Source organism: Archocentrus centrarchus, chromosome 1, assembly GCF_007364275.1.
Source record: "Archocentrus centrarchus isolate MPI-CPG fArcCen1 chromosome 1, fArcCen1, whole genome shotgun sequence".
In the NCBI taxonomy this organism is placed as follows: domain Eukaryota; kingdom Metazoa; phylum Chordata; class Actinopteri; order Cichliformes; family Cichlidae; genus Archocentrus; species Archocentrus centrarchus.
The window spans coordinates 17896106-17911360 of record NC_044346.1 but is presented as its reverse complement, the minus strand read 5'-3'; the positions used below and the strand labels follow the sequence as shown (position 1 = coordinate 17911360).

General features: G+C 38.9%; 1 protein-coding gene across 1 annotated transcript; it reads right to left on the bottom strand.

The window, feature by feature from the left end:
* Positions 1-4698: 4698 nt before the first annotated feature.
* Positions 4699-14634, bottom strand: LOC115786885 (uncharacterized protein C4orf54-like). The gene is made up of 2 exons (XM_030739364.1): positions 10275-14634; positions 4699-5167 (listed from the first exon to the last, which is right to left on the bottom strand). The coding sequence occupies exon 1, from the start codon at positions 14616-14618 to the stop codon at positions 10302-10304; it is 4317 nt and encodes a 1438-aa protein (XP_030595224.1). The 5' UTR covers positions 14619-14634; the 3' UTR covers positions 4699-5167; positions 10275-10301.
* Positions 14635-15255: the final 621 nt, after the last annotated feature.

Genomic DNA, 15255 nt, shown 5'->3' with positions numbered 1-15255 from the left:
AAACCAGTGTCTGCCAGTCTCCCTGCATCCATGGTAACCAAGTAAACACAGCAGCAAACTGTCAGGTTAAACTTAAGCCTGGCCGGGTGATGTTTCAGTGTCACCCGAAAGCTAACCTCGCACGCTGGTAGATGCCAAATGTGTACTTATGTTGGCATAAATCTGTTTGACTGCCTTTCACCCACGTTTTTCATTTCTTTTTTTTTCCTTTTTTTTCCCAGCGGTGAAACTTCACAGTAATTAGATCAGGGAAACTGAACCTACAAATATGGTAAACACGGGAAAAATAAAAATCTACATTAATTCAGAAACAACTCAAGAAAAGGATGTGAATGATTGGACTCGCAGGTGGCCGTTATTTTAAGAAATAAAGGATAGTGCGACATGGTCTTTAAATTTTGTTGTGACACATTTTCTAAATTTACTTCTTCTATTTACTCCATTTACTTTTAACACCATTCAAGAAGAAAACGTAAGTTTCAGCCATAAAAGTCTTTATTTTATTTATTTATTTTCAGCAAATCAGTTATTGACATTAGGTTGTAAAATATCTCTTTTGCACTTCACTTCTTCAAATGTTGACTGTCTGACTAGCCACAGGAATTTTATGCAACCTGATAGGCTAAAAGTGTTTTTGTAATGGCTCAAAGCATTAATAAATGAGTAATTAATCATTAAGAAAGTTGCTACCTACTGTTAAAGAAACCTTTTATTAGATTCCTCTGTACAGCGGCTTGGTGGATAAAGACAAAATCTGTTAAGTGACACAACACCACTATCAAAGATTAATTTAATTATTTTATCAAATTAAATGAATCTTTGATAGTGGCACACATGTTTTGAGGATGGCAGAAAAACACATTTCATTAAAACAGAAGGAGGCCTTAAAGTGATTGAAATGGACACAAATATGTTCAGTAGCTTGTATTTTTAATTTATTGCACACATATGTAGGCCTGTCAGTCTACATAACAGTCATTAATCATTTGTTCCTATACTTTACAGGTTGTAAGTGCAAACACAGCACTTACTTCACTTTTCAAGGTATCTTTCAGCTGTCGTCCCGACCTCTGCCTGTTTCTGGGGCAGCCTTGCAACACAGTTGACATCATGCATAGAAAAGGCTGTGCATAACACACAGCTGCATCACATTATAGGACATTTCATTGAAATGTGTGCCCCTTTTCTTTAGCCATTCACACAGTCTATGCACTTATCTCAAACCACCTTCACCTCACCGTATCCTTCTTATTCCATACGAAATCAAGCACTGATGCACTCTCTCACATCGAACCTCAAAATCAGCAGGTTTTGTGTGTTTAGATTTTTTTTTTTGAACAACATTTTAAAGAATGTTTTAAAAACAAATTATATTATTTCTGTTACAGTGCAACATTGGGAAAAAGTCACCTGAAAACATGAAAAAAGTGTATTTTTCAAATAAAATCAGATTTTAACAAAATGAAACAAGTCTACGCTGCGCTGCTATCACCAGTGTTTACAGCCATTCATTGCTGACATCGATGATGACAGGTGCATTAAGTACATTATTATTCACAGATAAAAATCATACAAGATGTTAATAAAATGCATGGGAGAAATTATGTTTTACATTCATAAGAACATTAGAATAGCTGGTTTACTGGAGGCTGCAAATAATAATATATCTCTTGTTTATTTTGATTTCACAGGGTTTAAAAATGATATGTTAATGTACTAAAAAGAAAATCATCTAGAGTTAGGAAAATAAGTTTTTTATGTTTCACCTTTGGCAACCTGGGAAGCAGTGTTATTGCATTTTGTTTAATTCAAAATAAAAGTTTAATTTAAAAATTATATATATTTTTGTTTCTTAAGTCATTTCTAAATGACAAATTTTAAATACATACATTTTCAGTAGCATCAGTTGTTTTATTTGCACTGCACTCAACTTACAATAAAGTAAATTGGTTTGATCAATAACAAAAATACTATTTTTAAGGAAGTGTCATTTACGTATTTCAAAATCAATTAAATTTTGCAACATTAACGTGCTCCAAAGAGCAGCTCGTTTCAGATGAATCATTTAAAATGAAATCAACTCATAAGAATAAAAAGTGTGTTGCGAAAAAATTGCATTTTACATTAAGGTACACAGACTGGCCAGCATGTCCAGGTACCTTTAATTTGTGTAGTTAAGAAACATGATAAAAATAGCAAACTACGTTTTGCAGTATCTCTACATGGATGCTGGTATAACTGATTTAAATCAAGCACAGTGATTCCCCTGCATATTCAAATGGAAACAAGACAGAAAAAAGTATTTAAAATATTTTAATGTACTTCATTTGCTCAGACATTTACACTAAAATAAAACTGACTGACATTTCTATGTATAATGTGTAAAGACACCTCAACCAAACACATGACCAGTCTTTGCTCACGTCTGCATTGATGCGACATAACTCCTTTTTGTGCTCACATAATGCTTAAATGCCATACATAACTCACAGGCACAAACACAGACACATTCAGACACGCACACACATCAGCTCCCATCTCATTACACAAAAGTGTAAACTGAACCAAAACAAATAGAGGAAGTTATCCTCTAAATGTCTCAGCTGACTCCATGTCATTAGGCCCAACACTACTTAGTTACCTAAGTAAACTGTTAAACCAGAGTTCCAGCTGTGTTTCATCTAAGTAACACACATAGTGTGTTTCTCTTCTCCTGAGCAAGCTTTAAAAATATAAATGGACGCCACTTCATACAATATATCAGCTGTGCAGATATGAGGAGCATTTTGTGAGTTATGACAGGAGGCGCTTCAAGAAGAACATGAGCCATAGACTGCTCAAAAAAATGTGCTGCTGTGCGTGTGGAAAACTGTTGGTGAGATGTAAGGTGGCGCATACCAATGCCAGCCAGTTATTATTAAACATATATTTATTTGGGAGTTTTCTAAAATACATTAGTTTTAAATCAAATGATAAATTATTATTTCCTTTTTGACTGAACTTACTGTAAAAGAATAAAAAATGTGGTGATAATGAGGTCTTAATATCTCGTGTTTATTTTGAATTAAGTGCAGACAAATGGTCCCTGTCTTGTTTTAAGAAATCTGTAAAATATGCATCATGTGATGTATGAAGTTTTTTTTTTATATAAACCAAGACTATGCAACTTTTGCTGTGGCCCAAGCACCAAAAGGAGAAAAGCAGTACAAAGATACCACCATCATTATACCCATCCCGCTGTATTTCTTGACTAAATAAGCTAACAATTCTAAACTTTTATGGGTGGAAATTAATAATATATGATACAAAACTGACTTGTTTGGTATCTGTGGTATCTTGTTAATTATTTCACTGGAGCCATACATCCATTTTCTGTGGCTGATCTTGGTGACAGCAGGCTAAACAAAGTTGCCCATATGTCTTTCTCTCTAGCCACATCCTATGTAATCCCTCCAGGGTATTCTGGCTCTGTGCTGTGATCTCTTTCCAGTTGGATCTGTCTGGAATACCTCCAGAGAAATCAGATGTCTGAAGAGTAGAGTCTCTTTCAAAAGTCTCAGATCACCTTCTCTTTGCATCACCCTGCGAATGAAACTTGGTTCAGACACTAGTATCTACAATCTCATTCTTCCAGTGACTAATGGTGAGAGTTAGAAAGCAGATCCACCGGTAAGTCGAGATCGTTGATGTCAGGCTCAGCTTTCACTTCAGCGCTTCACTCCAGTCTGTATTACTGCTGATGTGGTACTATTATGGGCTGTCAACCTCTCCTTCCATGTTTTTCTCATGCATGAACAAGACACTTGGGGCATTAATTCACTCAGAGCTCTGAAGAAGAACTGTGTACTGTGGTCTCAGGATCTCCTACATGGTATCTGGCTACAAACCGTCCTGGTGTGCACAAAAAGTCACAGCCTGATGAAGACAGTAGAAGTACTTGAACCACAAAAAGCAGATGTAATCCTCAGGTAACCATACTGGACTCTGTGCACCTTGGCTGTGGCTAGAAGGTGCTCAGTGGGCACTGGGCCTTGTGCACGCTTGGCCTCCTCTTTAAAATGGCCCTGATCCACCAACAGGATGAATCTAAACTTAGAGGCTCCTTTCCAGCAAAATGACGTAAGTTTATGTAGGAGGCTGAGCAATGTGATACCCCAATAAAATAAATGGGACCCACCGGTTGCCATAGGCACTATGCCCCATCTCCACATAGCATTGAGGAGTGCCAGTGTGTCAGTCAAATAAGCCCTACAACAGCCAGGATCTTTAACATCAAGTAAATCTCAGATATCCTCTGAGCATATATATATATATATATATATATATATATATATATATATATATATATATATATATATATATATATATATATATATATATATGTATGTCTTTGGTGCATTATTGCATTTGGGGTAAAGTGGGTGTGTGCAATGTGCAAAATCTGGCTGCCATACATTCATGCTTAGAATGAAGCTGAATGGTGACCAGACACCAGTTGCTGCAGACAATGGACATGTGGTCTTGTCAGGTGTGTTTACTTCTTGTTTTACTTTTTTTGATAATAGCATAGGGATCTGTGACATAATCACACAGTGTTAATAATATCACATACACTCGGCGATGTTACATTGTAATGATCACGAGATCATGAGAAGCTATACAAAACAACTCCTGAGTATTTGCATTTTAATAAAGTCGCATTTTATTTTGCACATATTTAACCATTTTTAGATTAAATATGCCTTTTCAAAAGTTACATAGTCTTGTTTTAAATACTTGGCAACATTAAACTCAGATCAATAAATTAGTTGCTTTTGGCCATTAATCAATAACTCTGAGCTGGAAGCGAAGACCTGCCTTGTTTCCTTTTGAATAGGCATGCTGCAGGGCACAAACAGCATTTCAACGGATCTAGACAGCAGCTGAATGGAAAGTATTACAAGCCGATTCACATCAGAGCTTCAGCAGGAGAGCATGGCTAAAATGTTGAGATAACCCTATATAGTACTGCAGTGCATATACAGTAATTCCTGCTGCAAGATCAAGCAACACAGAGTCGGAGGGCAGAAGATGGTGGTGGAAGTTGTCCTGGGAGTAGATCACGGGGTGGGTGACACATGAAAACTGAACTTACAGTGACTGAAGGGTGATTCCTCAGCAGAGATATCTACAGGTGATAAAGAAGATAAAATATGGCTGTTAAATTCAGATGGATGCAGTGAAAACAAGTTGAAAACTTTGTTTTTGTGTAGTTTGTGATAGAGCTATTTTCATAAGCCACTGAAATGCACCGACTTTTCACTCTTCAGGTTTCCTTGACCTTAAGCAGCTGACCAGATTCAGCTAAATCATTGCCGAGGGCACACTACTAGATTTGTTTACATAGAAGGTCAGCAGTGCCCCCCACCTCCTTCTTCCCATTTAGGAATAGGCAGAGGGGGGAGGGGGCTATAAAAAGTTGACCCCATCTGAGCCCCGCACACTCACTTCCAAGCTGGAGCTGCAGCAGCATCTGATCTTTCAGAGCAGCTGTCCTCTCCCTGCATCAGCACAACAAATACTTTGCATTGCCTGACCTTTTCCTCCTGCATCACTATCCCAGCCATGTCCCCTCCATCGACATGCACCCCACCCCACCACCACCACCAGTTACACACACGTACGCAGAGACACATGCACACACTCCGGTTTCCCTTCACACAACTACTCAACCCCATGCTAGGCCCCTGCCTGAAATGCACCCAGCTGACATGTATCCCTCATGCTCATAGGGTTGTATTATTGCTCTGACACATTAGCGGAGAATGGACTGTGGCTTGTTGTAAATGTGTGTATTTAAAAGAAAAGAGTTTATTTTATTTCTGAGTGTGGGCTGCAGAATGCGAGAGTGAAAAAATATATATTTTTATAATTTGTTTTTTTTTTCTTTTTCTCTTCTTGCTTGTTTATTTAAAAAGACACATTCATGTCTTCATGTTCATCAAGTCAGTTTATTGCAGTGGTAACCTGTCAGATCTGCCCATAAACGTCTGCTGGCAGAAATAAACAAGAAACAAACATGGCAGCAGGTGCATCAAACTCATTTCACATTATGGGCCACATAATGGGCTGGTCCAGTAAACAGAAATGTTTTATTAATTCACAGAAATAAACTCCTGTAATTATTTATTTACTTTTGATTTGTTTGTTTGCTTGCTTATGGTGACCCACTGTAAAAACAAAATACAACAGAAACATATTATATAATATTTTATAGTATACAGTCAAAAAAAAGGAATGTCTCTGTTTTTTATTGGAATACTGTTAGGGATTATTTTTTACTCAATGAATAAAAGGACAAATGTTTAAAAGTAAACTCCAGTAAGTTAATTAATAAACAGTGGATCAACCAAATAATAAACAATTAAATAATACATTAGACAGAGAGAAACGGATTAGAAAGCACCAGTCTAACTTCTCTGTCTCAGGGCATCTTATCTTGGAGGTTCGGCCACAGTGCGTACAATTAAAACATCACCAACATCACCGTGTTCTGTTATACTAACAAAAAATCCGATCTTGATTTATATAATTCAATCGTTTATCTGTTACACTCTAAAAAGTGTATGTGCAGAAAGTTGAAGTTACTTAAAATTTTCAGTGAAAATCTACATTTCTTCTTTTTTTTTTCCCCCTTTGCTAAAGCAGAAATGTAAATTGTTTTCACTGAAAATTTTAAGTAACTTCAACTTTCTGCACATACACTTTTCCCTGTGTAGGCTACTTATGGTACTACTGGAGAGGACATAGGTGATATGTTTGTCAAGAAGACTGTAAAACAGCACTTTGGTTGGCTGGTTTTGGCCCCCAGGCCATTTGTTTGACATCTCTGGAGTAGAGCAACCTTTAGTGTTTTCTTAAAAGGTGCCATAAATAAATACATATATGCTTCCTGCTACATTTCAGTTAATTATTTGCTGTTTTTTTTTTTTTTTTAGTGTTTATATTAAAGTGTATGTATTCAGATGCTGTGCACATTGTTAAAGAAATCTTAATTCAGAGCAACAAAAGCACAGAAATAATCAGCAATATTGCCAATGGTTGAAATTCAAATCAATATTTAGGTTTGTGATTCAATGGTACAAAGTCATAGCTGATGTTACAGGTCAAAATGTATACAGTCTAAAATGGTCTGACGTACACTGGGACATACATTTCCTGTCAATAGTTTTGAGGCTTTGTGTTACTAATTGAGAGAATTTAATTCGTTTTTTTGCACAGAAATGACCAAAAACTCATAGTTAAAAATTATGCAGCAACTGTATTTTTAGATAGAATTTTCTGTAGCCAACCATACTCCAAAAACGTTTATTAGATTATCACAGTGAGTCTATGAACTACACACCAAAAACTGTGAACTTATATTTCTGTGCATTAGACCATCTGCAGGTATAACATGGAAAATATGTTGCAACACCATTTACCACCACATTTGTTTGTTTGGTTGGTTTATTTTACAAAATTACTCAAATTAATTTCATGATTTGCATAAAATTTACATTTAAACTACATATTCAAATTATTCTATCAAATTAGGCATCAGATTATTTTAGCTGTTTCTTTTTTTTTTTTGGCTTACTTGATTAAAATAAATTAACATTATACTGGATACATTGCATCAATTTTCACTGTGCAATCAACATTTTGCACTTAATTATTTTGTAATCTGTGGACTGATTATTTCTATCCTATAGTAACTTAAGACATTTGTTGGATTTGTGAAATGTCACCAACAAGGAACGAACAAACTAATAAACTGTAAAGTTATACGAGTAATTAAACCATTTATAACGGATTAAGAATAACCTGATGTGAGGTGTCACTAACTGGAATAGTTTCCTGTGACACTTTCCAACCCTGAGAATAAACCATGTAAACAAACTCGTCTCACACTATCAAAATAGCCCGACGATGTGTAATGCAGAGAAAAGCTTCGGGCCGTGGCTGAAAATCCAATCTCCCTGCAAGTCCAGCCGAGCTCAGTGGGGTCAGATTACCTGTCATGAAGCTGATGCATGTCTATTAACACTGACATACCATCATTATAGCATCCAAACTGGACTGCTGCTTTGGACACATTTACAGCAAAAAAAAGACAAAACCAAAAAAAGATGTAAAAACATGAGTTCATGAGGTCACTTGAATGGAGCACATGAGCAACCTCAGAATATGAAACTCTGTGAATCTTGCTGCAGCCTTCAGAGCTTCCTTGAAAGTGACAACATTAAATTCTATTTGGATTTTATGCGCTGAGCTCAGCTACAACCACATTTGCAAAGAGGGACACTTTGCACCTGCCATAAAAACAAGAAAACATAAATATTTTAGAAGTCTGTCAAAACCTTGTTTAAAACTAAAAATGACTGAATTCACTTAACTGCACTGGGCCGTCACTCCGGACTTCTCTGAGAAGTCAAAATGTAACCAAGCATAATATTCAGTCACTACAACTACATTTTCTGTTCAGGAATACAAGTAAATAACTGTAATCTTAATTAAGAAATAATAACATGCTTTACTATTTTTATTGCTTATTTTGTAAAACAGTAAATTTGAAAGTTCATGGATAACAACAATAATTATATTTTACATTTGGCGATGGTCTATTAAATTTGTTAAGCACTGTAAATATAACCACAATTGATTTCTGAATGAATTTACCTCTTTATTTATATAAAAATAGTGAAGAGACACCTTATCATATATTAAAACTGAAAAGTTTGTTTGTTTTTAAAATATGTGCTCAGTTTAGATATGATACCAATAACCTGCTTCAGAAACGTTGTGTCAGGGCATGTCTCCCACTGTCTTGTGTGACCTCTTCTATAAAAGTGTTTGAAAGGTGTGGAGAGCAATTTCTGTGGTTTTGAAAGCCAAGTATTTTCCCATTCTTGCCTGTTACAGGATTACAGCTGCTCAACAGTTTGTGACCTCCTTTTGTTTCACAAGGTGTGCAGAGCCTGGTTTGCCATTATTGATGAAATAATCGGATGACAGCATAAATTACTCCAAGATCTGTATGCATCAGTCAGCATTAATGGGGCTTTTATAGATGCCACACCCAACACCTCACTTGATCTCCACCGCTACCAATACCATCAAGGATGTTTGTTCTTTAAGTGTGTGTTTGTAACACTTTACATGATTAAAACCCCCACATTCTTTACAGTCTTAAATTGTCTCACACAGACTGGTGAACCCCTCCTCATCTTCCCTTCTGAAAGACTGAAAGCCTTACTTGTTACGATAATACCAAATGGTATTACTAATTAGGCTAGTTAGTTGGGAGGTATTTTTATTTGACCTTTTATACAACCTTTCCAGTCTTTTTTTTTTTTTTTACATCTAAAAGCATTATAGATAAATCAAAAAGTATACTAGATTATGATCAAGACAATTTTTTTATTGAAAATTTACCTGAAAACCTGTGTACTAACCAATTATTTGTTCCATATGTCAGAAAAAAGTAAAATATTATTCTTCTGTTTCAAACCCCAGCGTGGCAGCAGATATCTTGTTTTGCATTTTTTTCCTTTTTTTTTTTTTTTCAAACAAATTTTCAGATTGGGAAAATCTTTATCTTAATCTCAAATACAACAAAGAAAAGCAGAAAATCCTCACATTTGAGTGACTCAATCCAAAAATTAAATAATAGTGCTTAATATAAATATATAATGTATCAACCCTGTAAGACCAAGTGTATCATATTTGATAGTTTTTGAGATCTCTACATCATCAGTTGATTTTTCTGTAAAATCTTACGTATACAACTATATGTACAACTTTACAGGGTTAACATCAACATAGTCAGAATGCTGGCACCTCCTCTGTTATTTTTTTCTTAATCAGTACAGCAAATAGGGTTGGTTTTGTGTGTGTGTGTGTGTGTGTGTGGGGGGGGGGGGGGGGGGTGGTATTTTTAAACCTTTAAACTTGTCACAGAAAATACATATTAGTCCTTCCAGCCTTCTATAGTTTCTAATCATGACAGGAGATTTTGTGCAAATTGCACAAAAAGACTTACAAAAAGTATATATATATATATCATCAGCTTCCAACACAATAGATTCAGATTTTAAACGCTAAATGAAACTGCATTTTCTTTCACTCACACAGACACGAAGAGTAGGTGCAGTAAAGATGACAATATTTTCTCTGGTATAAGAGAGGAGGGTAAATACTGAGTCATACAAACTACCAGTCTAAACAAGCATGTGGAAATTATGCCAACTTACATCATGTATGAAGAGATGTTCTCTTGGTCACCGATGCTCCACTACAAAGCTCATCGTAGTGCCATCGAAGGAGGGAGGGGCGATGATTCTTGGACCTTGCTGTGTTGTGATGCTGATAACTGGCTTCCTCTCAGAACTCGCGGCACTTCCCCTGGTGGTCAAAAGTCCCAAACTCACAGGTAACTGCAGCTGCCCCTGTAGAGCTTCTCCTGTTGCACTGTAATATGCACTCTCTGTGCCTGCTGTCTTATTTCCTGGCTGAGGACTTCTGGTGTTTTTGATATTTTCTCCACTTACATCCTCAGAGTGACACGGGGACTGCGGCAATACTGTCTGGGCTGCTAAAGTGGGTGAGGAAATGAAGCCTGGGTAGATCATGTAGGTGGGGGCATACGCTCCTGGGCTAAGTGCAAGGGGAGACACAGGAAGAGGCACCGGGGTAACAGGTGCCACAGGTGAATGAGGCATGGGTACATCCACATACTGGCCTGTCTCTGGGTCAAACAGTCTCTTAGCTGTGGCTTTTATGGGAGTGTCCACCAAGTAATAATGTCCAGTTGTGGGGTCCACAAGCATCTTGCGCTGGGTTTGTTGCACTGTCTCTCCAGTAGAAGATGTAGGTGACACAGTTGGCAGGTAGGGAGAGAAACAGAGCACCTGCTGTTGTTTCTGAGGCCCTGTTGCTGCCGTTGAATGATGGTAGATGCTTGTACCTGGGTACTCCATGATTAACGGAGAAGTTTTCTGCTTCCGGTCAGCTGCATTGACTTTACTAATATTTGGATTTCCCTCCTTTGAAATATGCTCTGGATTCAAAAGTTTGATTTCATTTGTGTAGGCCATCCCTGGTATGGTTAAATAGTTCTCAGAGTCTGTGCAGCCCCGTGGAACAGGAGGATTAGAGGGGCTGATTTTGACCTTTCCCTTCTCCACCTGGCAATGTTTTGGCTTCTCTATTTTCACCGACAGTGGAGCCGCTGGAGTTTTGGAGCTTTTCATACTTGGTGGTGTATGCGCCGCGGAGCTTTGTGGGACAGAGTTGCTGTCTGAATTAACACTGACACAAGCCTTGCTGCCAAAATGAAGGATGCTTTTGTTAGTAAATGTTTTGCTTTGTTGTGCTTGTGTTTTAAAAGTGTCGATGTCATATGGAACATGGATGATATTGAGCACTCTTTTGTCTTCTTGTGTTCTCTCTGTGTCTGACTGAGGAGTCCTGTCTGTGCTTGTTGCCTCAGGCACTTCTGCTCCCTGCTCCTCCCTGGCAATAAGCGACAACACATGGCTGCCTGTGATAGGGCGTGGAGCTTGACTCTTGCGCTTCCACTCATTTTTATCAAAAAAATAAAGCTGCTCCATTGTTTTGACTGCAGCTTTTATTTTCTCCACTGCCTCCTGTTTTGGAACTGCAGTCTCATTTCTCCTTTCAGCAGTTTCACCTGTAAACTTGTCTTGCCTCTGTTTTAGCAGTTTGGTTTCAAGATTTGTTTGAATGTCCGATTGGTCGGGACACCCCTGCTTGGCTACAACTGGTGGTGTCCTGCTAGCTACGCAGGTAGCTGGTATAGTATCACTTTGGGAATTTTCAGATGGGGCGGCTGTCATTGCTTGTTTCTGTGCTGCATTTTTCTCTGATTTGACATTTGTTTTAACAGAGTTGCATTTAATCACAATAGGAGACGGCAATAAATGTTTAACAGGCTCTGTTTTTGGCTTTTCCTCAAGTTTATCAGCTGCTGTGGAACATTTATTGCCACTGTTATTCAAAGAAACAAAGCGATATGAGCTTTTTACCAACTTACGTACGTCCCTGACATGATATATCGGCGTTTGAAGCTTGCATTTGGTGTCTCTTATGTTTCTAACAGTGAAATTTGGAACCCTATCAGCCGCAGACAAAATGGGGCCTTTGGTATCATCTGCTGTCCTCAATGTGTTGACATTGTAGCTTATTTTGGGGGTTAAGAGATTGGCAATATTCAGCATGCAGCCTTTATTTTCTTTCACACTTCTCAGGCATATTTTTATCTCAGGCTTTTCCCTTCCCTTCTCGTTTTCTTCTTTGTTTCCATTATTACTCGCTTTCAGCTCCTTCTCACTTTTCTGTGAAGCAGCCGGTGTGACATTGTCAGGCGCATGTCCTAGTAAGTCTGTAAAATCCATCTCTGTTGAATGTAGCTGGCAACTTGGAACAAAAAGCAGTTTTGACAGCATGCTGCTGGTGTCTAATCCTTCCTTTGCTGTGGTCTGTGCATCACTTACAGATGGAGGCTCAGCTTCCCTTGCAGGTTCTGGCTCATCTACTTTTAATGAATTAAATGCACTGCTTTGACTGTGCACAGGGGGAGCTTTTTGAAGTTCATCTTGTCCCTTTTCTGAATCATTTGGTGCTTTGCTGCCTTTTGTTTCCTCTGCATCACCACAGGAACTCTGTCTCCCACCCTCTAGGCATTGATCATCAGCAGAATTAACAGTGAATCCTGAGCCCGATTCTGAAGTTTGCCTTTGCAAGCCTCTTCCTGGACTCTTTTCTCTCATCTCTGGATCTTTTATCTGAAAACAGGGGGATGTGTCACAGATTTCACCCCTCTCCATTTTGCGCTCCTGCTCAAATTGCATCTTTTTGGAAATCACATTTTTTAATAGACTTGATGCAAAAATTGCCCTTTTCTGTGTGTCTCCCATATTATCTGTATGATGATACTGCATCTCACAGCCTGACCTGGCCAGCACAGTCCCCATAACCTCACTGGGTGGTGCCTTTTGTGAACATTTTGAATCCCTGGTTGCTTCATGTGATCGAACATTACAGCGGAAATTCAGTGTGACTCCACGCTGGACTGGCTGAACAGGATCTTTCAGTTGGATCTTTTTACTGGAAGATGATGCTTGTTGTGAAGTTATTCTTTTGTTTAGGGCGTACGTTTTACTTTGTGGGGCTTTCGCAGCGGTAACAGACTTACCATGCCTCTTACTCTCCACAGTTTTATTCATTTCCAGTGTTGCCCTGGAAGTCTTGTGCGCAATTACGCTGCGCCCTCTTCCTCGCGTTATGTTTCCATAATTCCAGTCTACATAAGCCGACCACTTATTGAGCCCGTATTCCGAGACAGAAGATTCACTAGAGGTGCTCAGATTAATAGCATCGAAGTATGGACATGCCAAGCTCCGGAAAGACTTGGCGGTTAAATTACGCACCTCTTTATCAGCGTCATCCAACTCACTGATCGAGCTGGACGCTCCGCTGGAATACTCATTAATATCTTTCCGTCTCAGTTTGGTTGCAAGGTGCTGACGGCACGGAGCAGGGATGAAATATGGAGCTCTATCGCACAGGGGCCCCGCTCTGGCGCCAGAGCTCACAAAAGAGAAATTGCTCTTGTCTCCACAGTGCTTCGTGTACCCAGAGGTTTTGTTGTTAAAGGCGTTAACGGGGTCGTTCACTGCTCTCGAGGATGTTTTTATCGACAGGTGAATTTTTTCCGCATTAGGGTCTTCACTTGGGTTTTTACATATACTTTCGTCTGAGCTGGCACATTTGTCTGAATCACAAAGATCACTCTCCTCCTGCTCAGTGCTGACAACTGCTCCACCAAGATTAGACTGCACTTTCGCCTGGCTCCTGCCTTCTAGTATCAAAGTTCCCTCCTGAGTATCATCGCTTTCAAAAGAGGCGTAATCCACAAAGGAATAGACCAGGTTGTCGTCTTCAAACTCCCAACAAGTTCCTCGGCCTAAGTCGTAATCTACGTCATGGTCGAGCTCGGTCAGCTGGATTTCGTGTGTGGTGATATAATGGGACTCGTCCTCCACGGTGTCGGAGCCGCAGTGGTCGGACAGCACGGCGCTGGCGCCGTCATCAGACTCTGTCTTGCTGTTCAGATACATATCCGTGTACCGGAGCTCATCACTCTCGCTACACACGTGGTCACTGCAGTCACTCGGGTCGAGCTCGGCCTGGCGCTGATTCTCATTCTCAGAGTCCCGATCTGTTTTGGGAAGTTTGGTCAGAGTTTCCAAAGGGGGTTCACCCGATCCAAGCCCCGGGTCGGTGTCCTGCTTGTCCTCATTTGAAATGATTTTACTCTTAATGTCATGCTCCCCTTGCTTTGAATTGTCGCATTTGATAACAGACAGTTGGTTCCCTACACCCGTGAAAGTCACTTTCACCGTTTTGGGGCAGTCAGGTTTCATGTCCAGATCCACATAATTGGACTCGTCGCTGTTTGTCTCGGTGGCGTGGTCCTTACTGCCGGCTTTGTCCTTATCCTTGTCATCTGTGAGCAGCTTCCTGTGAAGTCCGGTGTCATCTTGGTAAGTGAGAGTTTTCTCCGCTGCTTCCATTTAGTCCGGTCTTACCGTCAGGTGGTCCTCGTTTACGATGTTATCCTGACACAGGACAGAAAACTCTGCAGGCTGGAGCAACAGAGGGGAACAGAGAGAGAGAGAGAGAGAGAGAGCGAGAGAGAGAGAGGGAGAGGGAGAGGGAGAGAGAGAGGGAGAGGAAAGTCCCACTATGGTTTCTCTAATGGTTTCTCTCAGGCTTGAGCAGCTACTTTATTTTTACAGCAAGGCGTTTGTAGCTGCAGAAAGGTCTTCTGAAATGAATCTCCAAAAAGTTCATTTTCAGCACCTTTTCTGGAAGAACAGCTCCTCCACAGAGTCTATTTTTTATTTATTTTTTCTCTTACATAAATAATATGAACATTGATCAGTATTCTTTATATTCTGTAGAATTAGATTTTACTTTAATGAAAACCAGATATGTTTATCAATTTTATTTTTTTTTTTGCTTTTGTCCTGTTTGAAAATATGTCACGTTTTTAAATTGGAAGCTTTGGTTTTGGAAAGTACTATGCAAAAATTAATTTTTTGAAAAAGTGGAAAAAGTGTGAGATTTTAAACACTCAGGAGGAACGTTATTTTGAAAATAAGTTTTATTTTCTTTGGTTGCTTCCAACAACTTTTATTCTTTGTTCCC

Coding starts and splice junctions, on each gene's coding strand:
- LOC115786885 (XM_030739364.1), bottom strand. CDS start 14,618: ATGGAAGCAGCGGAGAAAACTCTCACTTACCAAGATGACACCGGACTT.